The sequence below is a fragment of the Candoia aspera genome, chromosome 15, assembly GCF_035149785.1.
Source record: "Candoia aspera isolate rCanAsp1 chromosome 15, rCanAsp1.hap2, whole genome shotgun sequence".
In the NCBI taxonomy this organism is placed as follows: domain Eukaryota; kingdom Metazoa; phylum Chordata; class Lepidosauria; order Squamata; family Boidae; genus Candoia; species Candoia aspera.
The window spans coordinates 1,167,485-1,189,627 of NC_086167.1; the positions used below are offsets into that span (position 1 = coordinate 1,167,485).

Here is a 22,143-nt window from a genome sequence, read left to right on the forward strand (position 1 = left end):
ATTCAGTGGGTCACAATCCTGAGATGAAACATCAAGAGTTGACATTGGTGTTTTGTAAGTCCAGGCTGGAGGCCAGCACAAAGGAATTAAGGTCTGGAAAGCTGAGCCCCTGCCACCGTGCTGGGGTTAGGGCAAGACATTGCACTCTGGTGTGGCTCGGGGTGGTTGGGTGTGGACAAGATGCCTCGGACTGCTTGGCTTTTTCGGGCTGGCTGATCTCCAGACTCCGTACAGATGCACCCTTAGTCATCAGCGAAGCCTTGCTGCACCACCTCACATTGCACCTGCCTTTGGTTGTGGATTATGAGGGAACCGTGGAAGTGGCTTTTTAAAATGGATAGGATTTGGGGGCCTTAGGCTAGGAAGAGGTGATTTTGAGCTAGAAGAGTTGCAATCTGCAAACTGGGCAGCCGTATATAAATTAGCTGACTAACGGCTATCCGTTTTCTGATGTCCACTTATCCTGGTAACTCTCAGATTAATTACTGTGAGACCTGCTCTTAGAGAAGTGTGGTGAGCTCACAGGAGAAATATATTTGGCCAACTTTCTTGCTCTTAAGAGGATTTGCAGTCTTTGTTCTGTTCTCTGACTTGCTTCTTGCAGCTGAGGAAATAGTTCATAGCCCCCTCGTAATGTTGAGGGTCAGCTGTGCTTGAACCCAACACTAAGATGCGGCCTGCCTGTGGATCTCTGCCACGAGGACCAAAAATCAAGAGGCTCCTTGAACCCCTGACCCCCTTCCCTGCTGGCCCAACTGCTGTGCCCAAATGCTGCCTGCTCTGTGGGGTCTTCCCTTGCCAAAGCTTGTGTTTCTCTTCCAGGTCAGCCAGAGTAGCATCACAATGATGTCTTCTCCTTCACCGGTCCAGCAAGCTCAGACACCCCAGCCGATGCCTCCTCCGCCTCAGCCACAGCCTTCTCCTCAGTCCGGGCAGCCCAATTCCCAGCCCAATTCCAATGTTAGGTAAGCCTTCAGGACACGCTGGAAGGGTCAGCTCCTGGTGTCCAGGTTCTGGATTGGGGAAGAGAGCAGCCTCCCTGTCCCTGTGCTCCTCACATGGAATGTCTTCCTCCTCTTTTAGTTCTGGCCCGGCCCCATCTCCCAGCAGCTTTCTCCCCAGCCCTTCTCCACAGCCTTCTCAGAGCCCAGCAGCTGCACGAACGCCACAGAATTTCAGTGTCCCGTCTCCAGGGCCGCTCAACACACCAGGTGACTTGCATCCAGCTTAAGTGAGCAGAGGCTTTTTTTTAAAAAGAGAGTCTCCATGGTGCATTTCTTGGCAGGGACCCCGCCTTGGGCGTGTTTCTTTTTGACCTGGGCAAGGTCAGAGAAGGAGGCGCAGTGCCCTTGGGAGCTCTTGGAAGCTGCCTGAAGTTGTTACTAAACCATATTTTAATATGATAGAGGAAATTATTACCTCACTTTAATTAAAAGTAAAGAAAATCCAGTTCAATTTTCTACCTGATGCCTCTTTGTGAACACTGTTGCATACACTGGATGGATGTTAATGTTGCTTCTCTTATGCAAATAGTGCCTGTTCCAGGACAAGGTCAGCCCTTCGTTCCTGGTCCTGAATCTGCAAGGCGGTGGGGGGGGAGGCAGAAGCTGAGCAGGGGAGTTGCGGGAGGGCTGCTCCCAGCCAGCTCCTGCCTGCCTGAACTCTGGCGTCTTTTGGCCTCCAGGCAATCCCAGCTCTGTCATGAGCCCAGCCAGCTCCAGCCAGTCTGAGGAGCAGCAGTACCTGGAGAAACTTAAGCAGCTGTCCAAGTACATTGAGCCTCTGCGGAGGATGATCAACAAGATAGACAAAAATGAAGGTCCGTGTCCTCTTGGGGGTGTCTGTTCTTTTCAGTAACGGGGTGGGAGAGGAGCTGTTGAGCCCCTCACACCTCTGTGGGTTGGACTCATCCAGCTGCAAAAGGAGTCCCTGGGCAGGATGGGTGGCTGTTCCTAAACAGCCATCGAGAGGTCCTTGGGCGCACAGGCTGTTAATCTTGTGGGTGGGCCCTGAGAATATCTGTCAGTGATCTGAAGTCACAGATTCTCACACTCAGGGATCTTTTAGAACCAGGTCTGGGTGTCAGCCATGTCCTTTTCCATTGTCAGATAGTGTTCAGCTTGGGAAGTTGAGAGGACAAAGCTGGATAAAATTAGTTGGAGATACGCAGATATGCGTTCTGTGGCTCCGAATGTGTCCCTGGTCTTGAATGCCCAAGGTCCCATGAAGGAGCCCCTAAGCCCCCTTGCAGCCATCTTGACTTCTGCATGGCAGAAGGAAGGGTGACCGTCTGGGGGGCACTCAGGCCGAAGGTCCTTTTGTGCCATCTGCCCCTGAAAGAGTCATAAGGCGGGTTGCTTTTTCTGACCTGGAAACTGGTTTGTGTAAGCAGCAGTTTTCTGCTCTCCAGGCACCGCCTTGTCCCTTTTTCTTTGTCACAATCTTTTACAATTTTATTAGAATTGCATTACTGCAGTTGTGGATATTAAATCTGGCTCCTTCCCAATCTCAGCCCCGAGGGAGATCTGCACAGTCCCACTGGAGATCTGATCTTCTGAGGTGGTGGAACTGGTGGGTTTTCTTTTTGAAGCCAGGCTTTTGGTGATGGGTTTACTGCAGTCTTTATTGCTGTGTTTTCTGGATACTGCCTTGGTTGTGTTTGGAGTATTTCAACACTATATTTTCCTTTCGAGCTCCCCAATGAAGGAAAAGGAACACAGAGCTACAAAGCAGAACACAGTTGCCACCCTTGTTTTTTTTTCTGACCAGTTGGGCATTGCTGCCTTTTTCCATTCAGACAGGAAGAAGGACCTCAGCAAGATGAAGAGTCTCCTGGATATTCTGACAGATCCTTCGAAGCGGTAAATCCTTGGCTGATGCCCATTTCTGTCATTCGCCTTCCTCTGCTTTCCTCCCTTGGAATCCTGACTCACTGTAAACTATGCAAGGAGCTAGCTCTGCGCTTCTGCTGGGATTTCCAAGCGTTGATCCTCCTGCTTCTCATAACTCTAGGCACCCACTGCACGACTGGCCACGTGTATTCTGCACAACTCGCTGCCCCATGTTGGGTCTTGTTCTTCTCAGCCCCACCTGCATGCTGAGAAGCAGGGACCACACTCACTTCCTCAGAGATGGTCAGCTGAACAGCCTGGTTTCCTGGTTGTGGCTGTTGTGGCTTTGGCCAAGCTGATCTGAGGAGTGTGTCTGTGGTCCCGTTTTCCCCAGCAGGGAACTGCCTGCCCTGAGGTTCCCCTTTTTCCTTCATAGTTGTCCTCTGAAAACTTTGCAGAAATGTGAAATTGCTCTGGAGAAGCTCAAGAATGACATGGCCGTGGTAAGTGGAAAGGGGTTTTCTCATCTTTTCCACATTGCTGGCAACACATGCATTCCTTTACCCAAAGATTCCTCAGAGCCTTGGATTCTGCACATCGGGGCAGAAAATTGTGGCTAACCATAGGCCACATCCTGAGGTCTCAATGCCGAGGGAGGATCAGACGCGCAGGGGATGGGGGCAAGGGCAGCAAGGCAGACAGGGATCTGATCAACAGCGGGTCAGCCCAGAGCCAGGCCGAGAGGTTGGGTTGAGGTTGAGGCTTGCGGTGGGGAGCCAGTCTGATTGGAAGGAGTCATGTTCTTGCTTCACCTTGATCATACTTACTGTCAGTTGAGCCGATGAAAGAAGAGGGGGGGAAACTGGTCTCCATGGAGCATCTAAACTTAACAGATCAATAGAAAGATGGTCAAGAAGCAGACTTGGCACTTCAGTTGCCATTTTCTTTTTGCCTGGCAAAGTTTATGACCTGAGCAGGTGCAGGGAGCAGCAAAAGGGCTCAGTACATGTACATGTAATGATGTTTGTTGTATGCCAGCCCACCCCTCCACCCCCTGCAGTGCCTCCCACAAAACAGCAGTATTTGTGCCAACCATTGCTGGATGCCGTCCTTGCAAATATCCGCTCACCAGTCTTCAATCATTCCCTGTATCGAACTTTCATGCCAGCTGTGACTGCCATCCATGGCCCCCCTATCACGTATGTATCATTCTTTGACTCTAATGACAGAGCAAACAGATGTGGGAAGGCTTCGGGAAACACGTGTATTTACTTCTTCTTACAGTGGTGCTTAAAAGTTTGTGAACCCTTTTGAATTTTCAATATTTCTGCATAAGAATAACCTAAAACATGATCTGTTCTTGTTAGACGTGCTCCCAGATTTGGCTTATGGTCACTCACTCACAGTCTGCTGAGGCGCACGGATCTTGTCAGCCGCCCTCGCTTCCCACCTGGGTTTTCCAGGGAGGTGCGGCTAGAGCAGGCAGACCCTCAGCCCTGGTCAACAGCCGGGAAATAGTTGGGGACACGCACACATCACTTCCAACTGAACACGGAGGCATATCAGGTTCTTTTGAATACCCAGAGACCCAGTGAATTTAAGTAACAACAAAACTGTACTGGCTGCAATGTACATTTGCGGTTTCTCACACGCGTGCACACACTCATCCATACGTACCCACGTCCTTCTCAACCAGGCTGCCAGGCACTAGCTAGAGACGACTCAAGGAGTGGGCAGGCTTCAGGACCCCTTTTTATCCCTTGCATTGGCAAATATTGGTGTTTGTGAGACCACCATCAGAGCGCTGAACATCAGTGGTGTGCATGGCAGGGTTGCAAGGAGACAGCCACTACTCTCCGAAAACACTGCTGCCCGTCTACAGTTTGCGAAAGACCACGTGGATAAACCAGAAGGCTATTGGAAGAACGTTCTGTGGCTGGATGAGGCCAAAACAGAACTTTTTGGCTGAAATGAAGAGCGTTCTGTTGGGCAAAAGGCAAACACTGCATTCCAGCATAAGAACCTATCCCATCTGTGAAACGTGGTGGTGGCAGAATCATGGTTTGGGCCTGCTTCGCTGCCTCTGGACCAGGATGTCCTGCCATCTTTAATGGAACCACGCATTCTGAATTGTACCAGCAACTTCTACAGGAAAATGTCAGGGTATCTGTCCATGAACTGAAGCTCAAGAGAAAGTGGTCATGCGGCAAGATGACGACACACACGTACGGCCAAAGAATCGCTAAAGCAGAAGGAAGTTAATGTTTGGAATGGCTGAGTCGGAGCCCTGCCCTTCATCCTACAGAAATGCTGGGGAGGGACCTGATGCGGGCAGGCCATGCGAGGAAGCCCACCGGCATCCCTGAGCTGAAACTGTTCTGTAAGGAGGAAAGGCTAAAATCCCTCCAAGCTGATATTCAGGGCTGGTCAACAGTTAGCGGAAACCTTTAGTTGCAGCTATTGCTGCCCAAGTGGGGCACACAGTTCCTGAAAGCAGAGGTTCACGTACCCTCACACAGGATCATTTTCCTCAATAAATCAGGGAACAAGTATAATGTTTTTGACTCATTTGTTTAATTGGGTTCTCTTTATCTAGTTTTGGGACTTGTGTGGAGAACAGATCACGTTTTAGGTCATACTAGACTACCCAAGACTTGTTGGGTCATCGTTTCAGATATTTCCTTGCCAGATTCCTCAGTGCCTTCAACAATGGCAGAGCTTCTAATGTGCTGCTTTCACTGGAAAAGCTCTTAAAAATTCAGGGAGATATTCAGAGATGGATCTGCCTTGAAAATAGCCCAAGTCATTCATATTGAACTGTACAGCAGAGTCAAACTTCAGGAGTTGACCACAGGAAATGCATTATGTATTTCCATTGTGTCATAAATTGCTTTATTATAATTTTTATGTCATAAAAAGCTTCATAAAATTTGCCAAATTTCTATTCCACGGGAGCCATGGGTCCTGGATTTTGGATGCATTCTGTAGGTTAGCTCATTTGAAGTACCTTGATTTAAAAATTATTGCCCTACAATGCACCGTTTCGCCCAGTTAAAGGTTACACACAGACAGGAGAGTTTTAATAGTACATAGATTTATGCAGAAATATTGAAAATCCAAAAGGGCTCGCAAACTTTTAAGCTCCACTGTAATTAGTGTCCACAGCTTAGTACAGGTAGTCCTCACTTACCGACTGCTCATTCCACATGTGTATTAAGTTTCAACGGCGCTGAAAAAGATCTGCAACCAGTCTTTGAACTTGTGGCCATCGCAGCATCCCCGCAGCTGCATGATCATGATCTGAGTGTTTGGCAGCCGGTGGGCGTTTGCAACCGTTATGACATCCCACGGCCACATGATCGGCACTCGCCAGCTTCACAGCCAGTTTCCAACAAGCAAAGCCATCGGGGAAGCCGGCAGTAAAAGTGCAAGTTGTGGTCATGTGATGTTTCACTTTATGACCGTGTCACTTAGCGACAGTTGCTGGTCCTGATCGAGGTTGCTAAGCGAGGACTACCTGTATCTAGTGTTTGCTGCAACAGACTAATGAAGCTATTGTCCTGAAAATAGTTGAACCTGTTCAGCGTATTCTTGTTTTTCAGATCACCTATCGCTTTCTTTCGTTATTTTCTTCATAAGTGTCTTCTCTTAATTAAAAATAAGAAAAATAAAAAATCAGTTCTGTTTAATTACAATTATATTCTGATGCAGTAAGAAAAGCTTGGTTGTCTGAGTGGACGTTCTTTTTGCACAGGACCCCAGTACCTTCCCCTCGGAAGCGGAAATACGAAGATGACGAAAGGCAGACCATACCAAATGTACTGCAAGGGGAGGTCGCGAGACTGAATCCGAAGTTCTTGGTGAATCTTGATCCCTCCCATTGCAGCAACAATGGCACAGTCCATCTCATATGCAAACTAGGTAAGGGGAAGGCAGCTCTGGGGATGAGAAGCTCTGGGGTCTCACTGTCCGAATGCTGAGAGGCACCAGCAGCTGCAGCAGCTCTGGTCGAGCGGGACTCGGGGACCGGGGGGTAGGAAAGAAGCATTAGTGCTCCTGACTGGTGTGCAAAAACAGCTTCCAAGGAGCCTTTTGAGATTTCCCAAGTAACGCAAATTGCACGCCTGGTTCCAGATGACAAGAATCTTCCGAGTGTTCCGCCGCTGCAGCTCAGCGTCCCGGCGGATTACCCAGACCAGAGCCCCCTGTGGATCGATAACCCTCAGCAGTACGGTACGAGGCACTTGGGTGGGGTTGGCTTTGGTCTGTGCTGCGCTGCGCAGGCCCTCCGTGTCCTGTGCGGGGCTGGTGGGGAAAGAATACCAAGGATCACATCCTTGGGCAAGATACCTTTCGGGATCAGTGTGACGATAATGGAGCGTTTCAGAGGATAAGGGGTAGCGGTTAGGCGGCAAGGCCCTTCCACAGATGGAGGCTTAATTTTAAAAAAATGAAGCCGTAAGGGAAAGAACGGCCAAGGTTACATCCCTTAAAGCTTACAGTCCTCGTTATTCGGGAGTCGCCATGCCACGCACCCAGCCCTGCTTGTCTCCGCGTAACGTCTCCTCCCTTTCCAGAAGCCAACCCTTTCCTGCAGTCCGTGTATCGCTACATGATGTCCAAGTTGCTGCAGCTTCCGGACAAGCATTCGGTGACCGCCCTCCTGAACACCTGGGCCCAGAGCATCCGGCAGGCCTGCCTGTCTGCCGCTTGACCCCGGCCCACCAGCCGGGCACCAGACGCGAGGCACTCGCGGGCTGGTGGGGCAGGAGCCCGGCCTTCCTTGGGCGCTGGAGGCGACGCTTAGTGCTTGCGCTGCTTCCGCTTTTGTAGGCAAGTCAGCCGCTTGATGCCGGGGCGAATTTTCAGTTTTCAGGGGAGATTAAAAGGCCTTCTTGGAGAAGAGCTTGTGGAAAACAAACCCGGCTACGGGAGTCTCCCTAGCAGGACAACGGCAGCCTGCCCAACACCAACGCGTGCCCTCGATTGGCCAGAGTGCAGACTGCACTTTGCTTCTCACAGGTCACAAGGCAGTGCGCCAGCGTGGCTGTGCCAGGCAATTGGGACCGAGGCAGAATCTCCAGCTCTTAGTGCTCAACGGTTGACATTTCTGAAACTTCAGTTTCAGAAATCTGACTGTTTGGACAGCTTTCTCCACCTTTGCAGAGTTTCTGAATATTGGCTTGCAATGTTAAGGCAGCATCCTGGTTGCTGACATATCTGTAAATCTCAGAGTACTGTCATTTTGAAGATTTTCAAGTAATTACTTTGTAAGATGCTGATTAATTGTAGTACAACAGTTGCAGCATTTCAGACATGAATCATTGCATTTGTTTTATTGTAATAAATCTAACGTTACAGTGTTTAATACCCAGCTTTTTTTTTTTTGCCAACCCACTTTCACATTTTCCAAATCCGTTTGGCCTAAGCAGGCTTGCGTGTATTTTGCATCCAAGCTCCACCTGGGGTGCTAAAGAAAAAGAGGCCACTGCTATTGAAGACAAACCAGTCCTAGCAAGTAAGCATATAATTGTGGTTTTCCATAGCGGAGTGAACATAAAAGCTGGCGCACATACAAAGTCTAACAAAAATCAGGTGTGGGGAAAACTCCAAAGGAGACACTCTAAGCAGCAGCATGAGCTGCCCTGCGAAGCGGAGGTCAGAAGAACTGCCAGCTGGGGCAGGAGGCCCTGTGGAGCAGACGGGCTGCACTGGTCGGATGGCTACAGGGCGGTCCGGTGGAGCCGGTTCCTCTGGATGGCTTGTGCCCTCTTCTGCCTCTCAGCAAAGGCGTTCCCCAGCGTCTGCTTCAGGGCTGGCAGCACGGCTCTTTCGGCAGCGGGCAGCGGGGTCAGGATCCGGCTGGAAAACAAAGGGGACGGATGGGTGGTGGGAGAGGGGACATCGAGGAGGCCCCTCTTGCAAATGACCCATTTTCCAGCAAAGCAACTATTCTCGTTAACAGCCGACTAAGGAAAAACCGTTAAAGGAAGACATGTTTATTGGGGTTAGATGATGAATACCAGTTTGATGTCAGAACTGACATGCTTTAGGATATTCTGAGTTGACCAGGAAAGAAACAGACTTGGCCAAAAGCTGCTTTCAGCTGTGCAGCCCAAACATGCACCTGCGCGCATACACACATTTCCATACAGGCCACCTGGCCCTGTTTCAAGCTCTCTCTAATTTTAAGGTCTGGTTTGAATTAACACTTCCAAAAGGCAGCGGAAAACCAGCTTGTCCCATCCTGCCCAGACACAGGCAAGACAGCATTATGTGCTTTTCTGTGATTTTAATTGGCCTACGTTTAGTAATTTTCTACAAGCAAAGATCAGAAGTTAGAAATATTTCTATTGCTGAACTGAGATATTGTTGGGTATCATGCAGCAGAGAATTTTAATTTCACATTGCTAATGAGGTGGCAGTATTACGAGGGGGCTGTGTAGTGCCAAAAAGTCTGCTTACCATTTCTTGGGGACATTCCTCACTCTGGGCAACCTCATGCTCTCCTGGCTCCTAAACAAAAGGGTGGGGATTAGATCCCGAAGGGAAACGGCCCACAAAAGGGTTTTGGCCCAAGAATCTTGCCAGAGAGGAAGCCTGGCCCCTTTGCAGCTCCATAGAGTTCCATTTATCGAGCTCAGTGATTCTCAACCCTGGCAGCTTGAAGGCTGGCTGGGGAATTCTAGGAGTTGGTCCACCATCTTCAAGTTGGCAAGGTTGAGAAACACTGACCTAGCTGAACATGCCCGCAGGTAATGGGGGGGGGGGGCATGCAGTAGCCCCCACGGACCTTGGCTTCTGATCAGAGGCAGCAAAGGGGACACGAGAAAGCAAGCGGCTGGAGGCTCGGGTGGGCTGGGGGGGGGTGTTCTTCCCTGGACCACTGACTTCATAACCACCAAATCTGTCCTCTTAAGCTAGTAATCCATGCATGTACTTCACAAAGAAAAGTGTGCACGGTGTCTGTGCCCTGCCCCGAACTCTGCATCAAATTGGGCAGAACCCAGTATTTTGCCTTTTCATTCTGGTATCACTAAATGACGCCGTTAAGACTCCCAGGAAGGAAGGAAAACTATTCAGTGGCAGTATTTTGTCAGGGTTCCATGGAAACTGCAGCGAGAGCCAGCACGGTCCAGTGGGGGAGGTGCTGGACTTGCAGCAGGGAGACCCACGCCCTGGTCCCGGTCCATCTTCAACCACTGACGCTCATGAGGTGTCTCTGGGTCACTCACAAGAGCCAGGTGGGATGGTGGGGAAGATGCTGGACTAGGAGGGGGGACCCAGGTTCAGGCCTCCCCTCAGCCACAGATCTCCCTGGGGGACTTTGGGCCAGCCTCCCCCTCCCAGCCGAAGAGCGAGTGTCCTGGACTGGGAGCAGGGAGGGTTGAATTTGCTGGGAACATGAATACACGCTTTACTCAATGAGGTCGATTCTTTGAGACTCTGAAGCAAAAGGGTCACGTGTAGACGTTGCTTCTAACTGTTCCCTGCTTGCTTCAGCGGGTGAGATCCCATTTTCTTCAGCGCTATAATCAGGACCTTGGGGAAAATCTTGGAGGTTCAGAGGCCACATTGGCTGGCTTCCTAGTTAGGATCTGAGTGTGTGTGTGAGGAAAAATGAGTATTTTTTAAAGTTTGAGATGACGATTTATGTTAACAAATCGGCCATCTCAATGGAAAATAAAATGGTACAAAACTAAGGCTCCAGACTCTCCCTTGGCTCAAGAAAGAGGTTCCCAGACATACCTGTGGATGTCTCAACCTTCGTCTCTGAAGCCAGCTTACCCAAGTTGACCAGCCAACATATAATCTTCAGGAATTCTTTTGGTCTTGTGTATGTCATCCAGACACGTTCTCAAATACATCAGCTGCAGGAAGAGAGAAGATGGCTTTCGGGGCTGCTCCCCAAGTCCCAGGCCAGTGCATCGGTGCCTCAGGTGAAGCATCTGCATGTGATTGCAATTCCATCCTCACCTCTTGCATCTGCATGTGATTGATATTCCACAGCTGGCGAATCACCACCTCACACTCCTCCAGGCTTGGGGGCTTCCGCATATAGGAGGGAAGCACGTTCACCAAAAAGGGGTTGGAAGACACAGCAGGGACCTTCACATCTCCAGCTCTGCTCTGGCCTGATCGGGGGTAAGGAATTGGCGAGGTGGTTCTGTCGCAGACTGCCGCATCTCTGCAACATCAGGCAGGGCAGGATTAACGCTGGAACGAGGCTCTCAAGGTCTAGGACTCACACAAACACACGTTTTAAAGGGAGTGCTGGCCACAGTCCCTTCCTTTCCTCTCACAGAAGAGCTCAAGCCATTACAAATGTGGACAAAGAACAATGTGTGTTGAACTGCAGAAACTAATTCCCACAGTGCAAAAAACAGGAGCTGGAATGAATACAATTATTTTTCAGTTCTTGTGTATCACCAGAAGAGAGGACTTAGATTAAATCTAAGCAGATTTACATAAGGACCTCTACAATGGGAACCCTAATCCCACATGCACACACACAAAAAATCATTTTATAATTTAAAATATGAACATAATATGTAGAGAGATCTCTGGATCTCAATAGATGTCAGACTTTACGCCTTGAGGCAAGTTTAATATTCTTAAAGTGAATGTATTCCCTAGAATATTATATATTTGGCATGCAATTTCTATGCATAGATCTGCAAAATACCTTCAAATTTAAAAGCAAACATTTGTTTCATAAATTCCTGTGGGGAGCTTCAGTTCCAAATACATATTTTAAAAAGATTCATCTATTAGATATTTCCACATCTTGTCAATTAGATTTTTTTCAAATCTTCTAACTATATCATTTTATCTATCTGTTGCTATATCTGTTGGCTAGGACTAAATTTGGGACAAATCTGCTTAGTGGGAATTTTCCTTCTTGGACTCCTCCAAACATTATTACATGTTAATTGGACTGTCTTGGGTTCAAAATATAACAGATTTCAAATGTCCTCTTACCATTACAATTATTTAATGATTTCCAGAAGTGCAGTTATTTTTTCTCACCCTAAATTGATGTCACAGGGGAACCCACATTAATCAGAATTAAAAAAATGAATGCATGGCAAATCTGGATAGATGAGATTTAAACTTTGGATTAATTTTGAGAATGATTGTTTTTATCATTTTTTCCTGCAAAGGACAAATATTTGCCTAGTACGGCTGTCTGTCAATATTTACAACTACAATATCTCCTGACATCTTAACTGGAAGATGCATCGTTTTTAGCCTTCAAAACACTGATCTACTACAGGCAGTTATTAAATCCTTTGACAACCTACAATTATTCCTCATAACATTCTGTGGGTAATATGGAACTTTTAATGGTTGAATGGAATGAAAAATGAGAGATTCCTATTTTGCCTAGACAATGGAAAGAAGTGCTAACATCAGACAAAATGCTGATGTTATAAGAACTCCAGTGGATATTATGTCTTCTTGAACAAAAGGTATCTTGGACTTACGTAGCTCCGTTGTGTTCATATATAAGATGCTTGAACAATTTGTCAAGTTGTGGGAAATGCAATGAGATTGTTTATCCTGTACTTATTCCATTTGGGGGGAAAGTTATTATTATTCCACCTGTGAGGGGATTTGTTACATGTATTAACTCAACGTGGGACAAGGTTTTATCTTTTCAGAGGTTCGTATTCTTTTGAACTAAATTCCTATTATATGGAGGTTGACATCTGGAGACAGAAAGTGAATTTTCCACGCCCTATTTATAGTGATCTTCCGCACCCGAAAGATAAATACAAGGGTTGAATAAAAAGTAACGGCTCGTGTTCCGAGTTGCCAACAGGTGGTGGTGCCAATGCCCTGAAGCTCAGGCATGTTCTTTGGCATCTGGTCTTCCATTCCAGTCGGTGGGAAGTTGCAGTGAGAAAAGGTGGCAGCGCTTTTTCGTGAGCAGAAGTGCGCGAGTTCTCTTAGCGCCCTTTAAGCGACATGCCATGATGGGGGTTTTGACTGCTGGAGGAGCGCCTCCAATTAAAATTCATCACCAAATGCAGATTCTTTATGGGGATGGTGTTAATACTGAGCCTCTCTGGGCCAAAAAAGTCAAGATGGTGAACCAGGAAGAGTTGATTTGTGTGACAAAGAATGAAGCAAGTCATCTGTGACACCAACCTATAGGTTTCACATGAGAAAGGTTAATGAACTGATTCAGGACAATTGGTGAATCATTCAAAGGGAAACTGCTGCCAGGCTTGGAATTTCATGGGAACTTACAGGTCACATTATTGACATTTTTCAATATTGGAAGCTTTGTGCAATTTGAGTTCCTCGCACGTAGATGACAAGAGATGGTGGACGGTGGTTTAAGAGTTTAAATCTGCCAGCAACTGTCACTCTATGATAATGAAGGGGAGGAATTTCTTCACAGCATCACAATAGCCAACAAAACAGGCACTCATCATTATGACCCACAAACAAAACGTCAGTCACCGGAATTTCATCACAAAGCCTTACCTGCAGGGGAAAAGAATTCAAAGCCCAGGCTTTGGCAGGAAAATTAATGGTTGTGCTTTTTTGGGATGCGGATGGTGTTATTCACATGAACTCCTTGAACCTGGCACCTCTATCAACTCAGAGCGTTACCTTGTAACACTCAAAACTTTGAAACAATGGTTAAGCAGTGTTTGCAAGCGCAGGAAGCTTAATTTTGCTGCAACACAACAATGCTGGGCCTCACACCGGTGAGCCACCCAGACGCAATTGCAAAGTTGGATCTCGCTGCCTTACCCATCCACCACAGAGTTCAGACTTGGCATCATGAGACTTCCACCTTTCCCGAAAATGGGAGGAATACCTTCATGGGTATCTATTTGACTTCAGTGGAGAGATGGAAAGGACCTGGTTGAAGAGACAAAGCGTGGAGGTCTTTTGTGATGGTTTTAGGAAGCTTGTCCATCAACGGCAGAAATAATGTGTAGCGAATGGTGGTGGTTATATGGAAAAATAAATAAAAGGAAAAAAGCTAATTTAAAGGATGATTTCCCTGTTTCATGTATTAAAATATCCCTGACTGAAGTAAAGTTATGGCAGTGGAGGTAATTATTGTTCACTCAGCCCTTGTTATATGGCCCCAACAACTCAACGGCCAGCAGAGTTGATGTTATTAGTAACTTTTGAACGAATCAGATCAGCTATGGATGATTAGAATGAACTACGGCTTCCGTTCACCGAAACGCCTTTGTGTGTGCGGGTGAATGTATCCGTTCGTTTGTTCTTGTTTCTTCTTTATAACCTTGTATGTATTTCTCTCTCTGTTTTTCATGCTCAATCGCTGAAAGCAAAATGAAAACCCCAAACCCTGCAGTATGTGGGGTTCTCTGCTGCCAGCTAGGAGGAGGGGTGAGCAGCTCCCGATGGAACACCAGGCCTGGGCATGGAACCCTGCTCTGGGTTTGCACAGGACTCTGGGTTCCCACATACAATGCTAGAATTTCAAAAGCTTGTAAGTGCAGAACAATAAATACATTACAAATGACAAGCTGCCCAGGTCAGCACATAGTGCCAATGCTACCCAGGTTCTGTGACTTGTGTGAGCCTGGACTGGCAGTGGCATCGCTGTCAGTCGGGCCAATTCTATTCTCCTAAGAATGATTACAGGGGAGTAACTGGCTCCTGAAGCACCAACAGCTTCTGGGGAAGTCAAGGCGGATGTTATTACGAGATGCTTGCTTGGAAGTGCGTCAAGGAGCAAGCACCTCCCTTTTCTTTTTAATCGGTGCACTGAGAAAATGCTGCTGGTCTTGCGCTCTTGTGCACGCCGGCAGTGGGATAAACAGGGGCCGACCTCCCGCGTTCGCAAACCTGGCTGGGGCTGCCACCTCTGCCTCCTCGGACTCTAGGTCGAGGCCTTCGGGCTCCCTCTCCCCCTCCACGCTCCCTTCCTCGGCAGTTTCCACTTCCAGGGGACACTCTCTGTCGGCTCGCTTCTGGCCCAGCTCCTCAGAATCTGCAAAAGGTTTGGAGAATGCGCTGGCTCATGCTCTGCATGCGCTGTACCCCAACACAGATGGGCCCGGTGGCCACAGATGGACGGATCAAGGCAACACCTCGGGGGAACAGAAATTAACAGCATCCACCAATCAAACCAGATTTCAGCCCTCCGGGGAACATGGGCGTCCTTTGTCTCAAACAGGACTAGCTGCACAGACCCGCCTGCCCAGCCGGGATCGGAAGCGGACTTGGACCCAGCCCAGCCGTTGCCACAGAGGGATGCCGGGCCCGATGACCGGCTCGGGCAGTAACCCGACTCCAAAGCCTCACCGCTGGGAGTCAGACGCCAGCCGGGTGTCTTGAGAAGAACCCGGAAGCCTCTGAGAGGCTCAGTAGAACTAACAGGGACGCGACTGCTCTCCCTGCCCAGCTCCTGGCAGAGCTGACTGCGTTTCCGCCCCAGCTCTCCTCTGCGCCTTCCAGGTGGCCCGCGCACGGAGCCCCCCACTGTCGCCCCCGCTACCCCGCCGCCCTGGGAGGCAGGGACCGGAGCGGGGTCTCACTTGGGGCCCCGAATTTCAGCCCCGGCACCCGACTCTGCTCCGGAGGGGACCGCCACGGAGCAGCTCTTACCGGGCGTGCAGGGAGGGGTCCGGCCCCGCGGCTGCTCCTCCAGCCAAGGGCAAGGGCCGCCCTTTCCGCAGGGCCGCGTCGGGCGGGAGGTCTACTTACCCGCTGGCTGCCCCCGCTGCCCTTCCGGGGGGCCTGGCTACGGGGAATCGGGCCGCGTGGCCACGGCCACCGCCGCGCGTACCTTCTCTGGGCCCCTCCGCCGCCTTCAGCCTGCCGGCCCACTTCCCCTTCGACTGCCGGGCCAAGGAGCCTTCGCTGTCCGCGGAGAGGAAGCCTGGAAAGGGCCAGGAGAGGCGAGGAGGCGCGCAGCCGGGGCGGAGGCGGCTCCCCGGAACCCCCTGGGAATGCCACGCAGCGGGGCCCGGCCCGGCCCGGCCCGCCCCCCGCGGCGTGCGCTCGTCTACCTGCCTGCTGGATCAGCGGGTGCATGATGAGCCGATACTGCAGATCTGCAACGAGCGAGCAAGCGGGCCGGGCGGGTCACGGCGGGGCGGGGCGGGGCCGCGCGGTCCACCCACGCCCCCGCCCCCCGCACGCACCCTGGTTGCGACGCTTCAGGCGGTCGATCTCCTGGTGCAGCTGCCGGAGCGTCTCGCCGTGCTGCTGCTGCAGGAAGTGCAGGCTGCGCTCCAGCTCGGCGGCCGCCCGACTCGCGGGCGCCAGGGGCGGCGGCGGCGGCGGCGGCGGGGGGGCATCGGCCGGGGCGTAGGGCCGGCCGGGCCGCTCCGGCTGCCCCGCGCGCGGCCAGTGCGGCAGGTGGCCCAGCGGCGGGAAGCCCGAGCCCTGCATGGGCTACCACCTTCCCGGGCGCATCGCGGAGGGGAACCCGGCCAAGGCGCGCTCGCTCGCTCGCCCGCCGCGGCGTCCGCGTCCGCGTCGCCAGGGAGACCGGCCGCGCGCCCGCCTGGGTGCGTGCGCGCGGGCGCGGGGTCTCCCGGGAGGGGCGCTCGCCCTGCCCTGCCCTGCCCACCGTCTCGGGGCGGCCGGAGGCACCGGGAGGCCCGAGTCTAGCCCCGGCCCGGGGGGCTCGCCGCGCGCCCTTCCGCGGCTAGCCGGTCCAAGACGCGGGCAGGGCCGGTCCGGGAGCCGCCCCCCCAGACAGCCGCCGCTCGTGAGCAGCCCCGCCGCAGGACGCCGGGCTCCAGTGGCCGCTGCGGTCGCGTGCCCGGGGGGCCGCGCTTTGCAAGCCGCGCCGGCGTCCCGCTCGCTCCGTTGGGGTGTTGCCGACGGTCGCGAGACGCCCGAAGAGTTCGCCAAGCGTCGCCCGACCGTCGAAGAGCTGCGCTGCTTCCCGCGCTGGCGTGTCTCCCTGCGGGCTGACCGGGGCCGGAGGCGAAGGGAAGCGGCGGCCTCTTAGCGGCCGGGCGGCCGTCCCTGCTCTGGCCGCGGTGCGGTCGCCGCGTCTCTCCAGGTGGCCGCCGGGCCCCTGCGAGGTCCTGTCGCGCTCTCGAGCAGCGTTTCTCAACCGTGGCAAGTCGGAGATGCGCCGGCTGGGGAATCCTGGGAGTTGAAGGCCACCCGCGTTCAAGTTGCCCAGCTTGGGAAACCTGCTGTGAGGAAAGCGGTCTGTCGGCACCGGCGAGGTGGTTCTCTTGGCAGCCCGTGAAGGTTAGGCGGAACAGAAGACTTTGCGGATTGCGAACTGCACGGAAAAGGTAGAAAATTCCTTTCACGTGGCGGGGTTAAGTCAGGACGACCCAGCGACTGCAGATCCATTCAGAGACATCACACCAATATGCAAGGCTAGAAGTGGCAGCCCCATTCTGATGATTAGAACGGTCGTCCCAGTCCCAGAAACTTTGCGGGCCCTATTCCTGCATAGCCTGCAGCTTCCTACTTGCAAATGTGGCCGAACGCAAACATGGCAGATTATGCCCCTATTTCTCTTACAAAACAGACCAGCTAGGTTCCATGCTCTTAAAACTACTTGGAGGACTCCATACCGTAATGAAGACCCCCAGTTGTACATCTGCAACTATGTCCAAACAGGAGACAGACACTGGTGTCTGGAGTGCATTGGGGAGACAATGGATCAAGGTGGGCTCAGGCTGAACCTGGCCAAAGGGAAAGTGTTCAGAAACCATCTGGCTGTTCAGAAGTTCCTGCTTCAGCTTTCCAAAGGTGGTCCTCCATGACACAGCAGATCCGTGATGCTCCTGAATTCTGTTCTATTTCTTCTGCTGGGACGAGAGGATGAAGCCATGCCTAGAAGACCCTTTACCCAGCTCTAGCTCCAGCTTTTAGGGCCGGATGCTCTGGTCAGTCACTCGCACCCTTATTTTATGGCTGGACTATCGCAATATACTCTACCTGGAGGGGCCCGTTTGGGAACCTAAATTAGTAGAGTTCAGCAGTCACATCTCTTCTGTGGTTGCTGGACTGGGGAACTTTAAGGACAACTGGCTCTATCTGTGAAGCTGCCCTTCGTGGCTTCAGACGACCAGACTGAATTATGGCAGTTGTGAAGGTGTGTGGTGTGTCCTCTCCCCCTCCATAGAATTAAGGGGGTGGGAACCAGGACATGTTCCTTCTCTGTGGTTTGCCCCAATGCTAAGGTGGCCCCTTCCCTGTTAACATTTAGGATGGAAGGGAAAACAATCCACTTTTGCCAGGATTTCAAACCTTAAGTTTGGGGGGTGGGGATGGGGAGGGTGCTGTTGTCATGCTTTAACAGCTGGCCTTAAGGTTTTTTTAACATATAATTTTGTTTCTATGCTTGTTCTACAAACATGAGCCTAGAAATTAAGTAATAAAACCTTTCTGATCACTATTTTGCAGCCACCTAGACCTCAGTAACTGTGGTTTGCTGCTTCTTCAGTCACAAATTATTTGCTGTTCATTCAGCCCCCTTTATGATAAATGAGGGTTGGACCCCACAGTTCAGCAAGGGACTCACACAATTATATTACAAGCCATGGCACCACTTGCACGAGTGAACTGGCCCTCAAGTCCCCCAACTGAGATGGGCACCTTGTGAGAAGACCAAGAGCCGGCTGCCACTGGTGGATGTTGGGTCAGACCCCTGCTGCAAAGCTTGCCTAGCCCAAGTGGCCCTGCCACACCAGGGGACCGAGGCAAGCTAGAGGTGCTGGTGGGCCAGCTTCTCTCCGCCTCTCCCTTGCCCATGCCACCAGAAGCCCCCCGAGGCTGTTATTTTTTAAAAAACATTTATCAAAACAGAACATATGCACTGCCACAGTCTGGCAGTCACAGAATTACACCCTCTGAACACGTGATTAAAAGGGTCCGACCCTTCAGTAGCCAGTCAAGCATCTCCTGCACAGCCTGCACCCCTGGCTAAGGGCACGCTTATTTTGTCCGAGGAAGAAATGGCTTTGGCAAAACACTGCTGTCAATGAAACCGCCTTTTCTCAGTCCAGATGGTCATCCCTGAGGCATAGAGAAGGTACCCCAGGAGGAGGAGGCAGGTGCAGGTGGCTGGGCCAAGGCAGAACCAGGACGCCACGAAGTAAACCATGAGCGTGGAAAAGAGCGTCCTGTAGCTGGCCAGAAACCTCAGGCTGACTCTCGGCTGTGGAATCCGCCCCGGCCGCCATTTGGAACCTGGGCTGCGCCGGACCTTGGCGACCAGGGAGGGGTTGGTAAGGTGGTAGCGGCAGAACCCGCCAAGGAAGTCTTCTCTGGCACAAAGCCTCTCCATCTGGCTTCCGAGCTGGAAGGAACCAAGGCATCGTCAACACAAAATAGGGGAAAATGAGACTGAACTGACATTTGTTAATCAGGAGTGGGAAAACCAAACAGATGGGCCCCTTTTTGTGGTGCACGTTGAATTGTGGAATTTACTGCCACAGCAAGTCGCTCAGCAGAAAGAGCCCAGCCCTTGTCCCCCATGGCCTTGTCTGATACACCCAGGGCTTCTAGGCCTCATGATGAGACACCAGCCTCACCTAGAGGCCTTCGGATCTATTCTGGCATCTGGTTTGTGGGTGGGCCTCCAAGAAGCAGGATCGTAGGCTAGGCAAGGCCATTCTAGGCCAGCACGGCTCTTTACAGGTTACATCTGGAGTAGCACAGCAGTAGCACTGAAGAGCTTCCCGAATGAGCAACCCTACTCTGCCGCTCTGCAGCCAAAGGGCATTGCAGCCTGAAGAGAAGTGGGGTGAGAAGGAGTGACGTCTAAGTGCTGTTCTGTGTTTCTAACAACTGCCCATGAAAGACAGGGTGCAAAAGCTTAGTTCTCACAGACTTGGTTAATCAGGGCAGCAAAACGAACTTTAGATTCCATTTAGATAAAGCAAAGGGTACATTCCTCTCGCTAAAATGTAGCATGCGCACCAGAGAGAGAGACCTCATTCTTTCTCCTGCTTGGAAGTTAGCGAGTCTCAAGGCCAGTCTAGAGGCCCTCAGAACAAACAGGCAAAGGGAACTGTTGCTGCTTGTGGGCCGGAAGCCGCGAGGGTCACTTACGCGCTCGTTGATGGCCAGAGACAGCCGGAAAAGCACACGGACCAGGGCAGCGCTTTCATAGCTTCGAATGGGCTGAAGCTCTGGATCTCCCTGGTACTCAATCTGGAACCTGCGCAGGCCATTGATGATCTGGAGCGAGAAGAGAAACCTTGAGTCTTGAGCTGCAGAGCACCAGCTTCTGAGACCGAGCTATGGAAAACCGGGCTGCTCTCGACCATCCGTTTATCCCAGGAAGATGTTGGCGGTGCAGCTGCAGGTCAGCCTTCAAGCTGGGCTGGACAACCACGTGAATTAATTACACTCAGCTCCCATGAGTTCTTCCATAATTTCTCCAGTGGAATTCTATTTCCTTTTCAAATTTACTTTTAAAAAATAACTTTTAGACAAATCTTGCTATAAAGCAAGGTTTGGGAACAGAAATCTCAAATCTTCAAAATAACTTGCATCACAGGCTACTGAGCCACTCCTTGCCTATGGAAAAGAACAGCCCACTGATGATCTGGAGCTAGCCCTGGATGGCGACACCTCCTTTGACAGAACGTACAGGCCCACCAGCACCCCCGTTGCTTTCGGGGTTAATCAGCTTACCCCTGCATGGTGATCTTCTCTCGCAGCCAAGTTCTGACGCTAGGCATTCCCACAGCTCCCCCCATTTTTTATTTTTTACTGTTCCCTGCTTTCTTCACCCCTTAACAATAGTGTTCTATGTGTGTGTATCTGTATGGAAAGGAATGTGTAAATATATCCTTCCAAGGCAATACGGACCTCTGATAAAGTTACTGTAAACCACAGAAGCGTATAGTTTGTAGATTGTGTACTGAGACAAACACTTATTTATTTTTCAACCAGGATGTTTAAACCATGTATCTGCAAGTTTTTTCTTATCCGACTTTGGGCTCATTTTAGCTCAGTAGTAGCCAGATTTCTGGCTGCCAGGATTAAGTGCTGGAAGAAACTGTTTTCTGAATGATCTGTTTCCCACTAAACGTCAAAATATGTTTTCTTCTTTCTTATGTTTGTTCTTGAGTCTTTTAAATATGATAAACCATTTATGTACTTACTTATTGGTACTTATTATGTGAATATTATATGAAACACTGTCAGTTCTGAACAAAGGCAATGGGACTGCGACTCCCTCAGGAGTGGGATCAGAGGAACTGGGCCACAGAGCGGTGACGAGAAGCACCAGGCCCTGCGGACAAACCGAATGTCAGCAAGCCACCCGGCCCTGATGGCATCCACCTGAGAGCTGTTACAGAGCTGAAAGCCGAGTCTGCGAACCTTCTAACTAGCACACGCAACCTGCCTCTGTGCTGGGCCTCTGCAGCTGAGGACCAGAAGCAGGCAAGGTGACTCCCGTTTTTAAGAACGGCTCACAGGGAGACCCAGGAAATTACGGGCCTGTTGGCTTAACATCTGTTCCAGGGAAGAGAGTGGAAACTGCTATTAAAGATAAAACTACTGAACATCTGGAGACACAGGCCTTGCTCACAGCACAGCTTCACTATCTAACTAACCTACTAGAGCTTTTTGAGGGTGTTAATAAACATGTGGATGAGGGTGAGCCAGTAGGCATCACCGACTAGATTTTCCAAAAGCCTTTGATAAACATCCACATGGAAGACTTCTCAGGAAGCTCAACAGCCGTGGCAGAAAAGGGTGGGTCCTCTTGTGGATAAGCAACTGGCCGAAGAATCGCAAAACAAGAGTAGGGATAAGTGGGCATTTCGGATTGGTGCTTTTCAACTTACTCATAAACGGTCTGGAATCGGGTGTGACCAGTGGAATAGCCAAGCTTGCTGATGAAACTAGATTGTTCAGAGTGGTAAGAACAGCAAGGGGCTGTGAAGAGCTTCAGAGGGATCTCTGCACATTAGGAAAGTGGATGTCAAAATGGCAGATGTCACTCAATGCAAGCAAGTGTGAAGGGGTGCACACTGGGGCCAAAAATTACGAATGGTAAACTGTTCGACGATGGTGTTGACACAACGTGCATCTGCTGTAAGAAAGGCCCACGACATGGTAGGGATAACAAACGGAATTGAAAACAGAGGTGCCGGTGCCACGATGCCCTTCTGCGAACCAGTGCTGCGGCCGCACCTGGAACGCTGTGCGCAGTTCTGGTTGCCGCACCTCAAAAGGGGTTTAGTGGAGCTGGAGAAGGTTCAGAGGAGGACCACTAAGACCGTCACGGGGATGGCGCAGCCGCCCTGCGAGGAAAGGGTGTGACACTGGGGGCTTCCAAGTCTGGAGAAGAGGCGGACGAGAGGAGACCCGA

General features: G+C 50.9%; 3 protein-coding genes across 9 annotated transcripts in view; 1 reads left to right on the forward strand and 2 right to left on the reverse strand.

Moving 5' to 3' along the window:
* MED15 (mediator complex subunit 15) overlaps nt 1–8,205 on the forward strand; it is a 46,021-nt gene extending 37,816 nt beyond the window's left edge. For all 3 annotated transcript variants that reach the window (XM_063315904.1, XM_063315905.1, XM_063315906.1), the window contains 9 exons: nt 823–965; nt 1,084–1,211; nt 1,685–1,819; nt 2,798–2,861; nt 3,268–3,334; nt 3,870–4,030; nt 6,586–6,752; nt 6,966–7,064; nt 7,409–8,205. In XM_063315904.1, the coding sequence (XP_063171974.1) occupies nt 823–965; nt 1,084–1,211; nt 1,685–1,819; nt 2,798–2,861; nt 3,268–3,334; nt 3,870–4,030; nt 6,586–6,752; nt 6,966–7,064; nt 7,409–7,545 (1,101 nt within the window). In that variant the 3' untranslated portion in view covers nt 7,546–8,205. The remainder of the gene's footprint in view (nt 1–822; nt 966–1,083; nt 1,212–1,684; nt 1,820–2,797; nt 2,862–3,267; nt 3,335–3,869; nt 4,031–6,585; nt 6,753–6,965; nt 7,065–7,408) is intronic.
* The window catches only part of CCDC74B (coiled-coil domain containing 74B), a 172,107-nt gene extending 155,718 nt beyond the window's left edge, over nt 1–16,389 (reverse strand). Inside the window, exons 1-9 of the mRNA XM_063315795.1 lie at nt 15,977–16,389; nt 15,842–15,886; nt 15,619–15,711; nt 14,596–14,820; nt 13,602–13,644; nt 10,809–11,019; nt 10,620–10,702; nt 9,297–9,347; nt 8,535–8,693 (exon numbers count right to left, since the gene is read on the reverse strand). Coding sequence (XP_063171865.1) covers nt 8,555–8,693; nt 9,297–9,347; nt 10,620–10,702; nt 10,809–11,019; nt 13,602–13,644; nt 14,596–14,820; nt 15,619–15,711; nt 15,842–15,886; nt 15,977–16,226 — 1,140 coding nt within the window. The 5' untranslated portion in view covers nt 16,227–16,389 and the 3' untranslated portion in view covers nt 8,535–8,554. The remainder of the gene's footprint in view (nt 1–8,534; nt 8,694–9,296; nt 9,348–10,619; nt 10,703–10,808; nt 11,020–13,601; nt 13,645–14,595; nt 14,821–15,618; nt 15,712–15,841; nt 15,887–15,976) is intronic.
* Nucleotides 16,390–18,697: 2,308 nt separating this feature from the next.
* Nucleotides 18,698–22,143, reverse strand: part of SMPD4 (sphingomyelin phosphodiesterase 4) — a 32,775-nt gene continuing 29,329 nt past the window's right edge. For 2 of the 5 annotated variants that reach the window (XM_063315877.1, XM_063315878.1), the window contains 2 exons: nt 19,866–19,994; nt 18,698–19,110 (listed from right to left, as the gene is read on the reverse strand). In XM_063315877.1, the coding sequence (XP_063171947.1) occupies nt 18,790–19,110; nt 19,866–19,994 (450 nt within the window). In that variant the 3' untranslated portion in view covers nt 18,698–18,789. The remainder of the gene's footprint in view (nt 19,111–19,865; nt 19,995–22,143) is intronic. The other 3 variants (XM_063315881.1, XM_063315879.1, XM_063315880.1) reach the window with 3 other exon arrangements.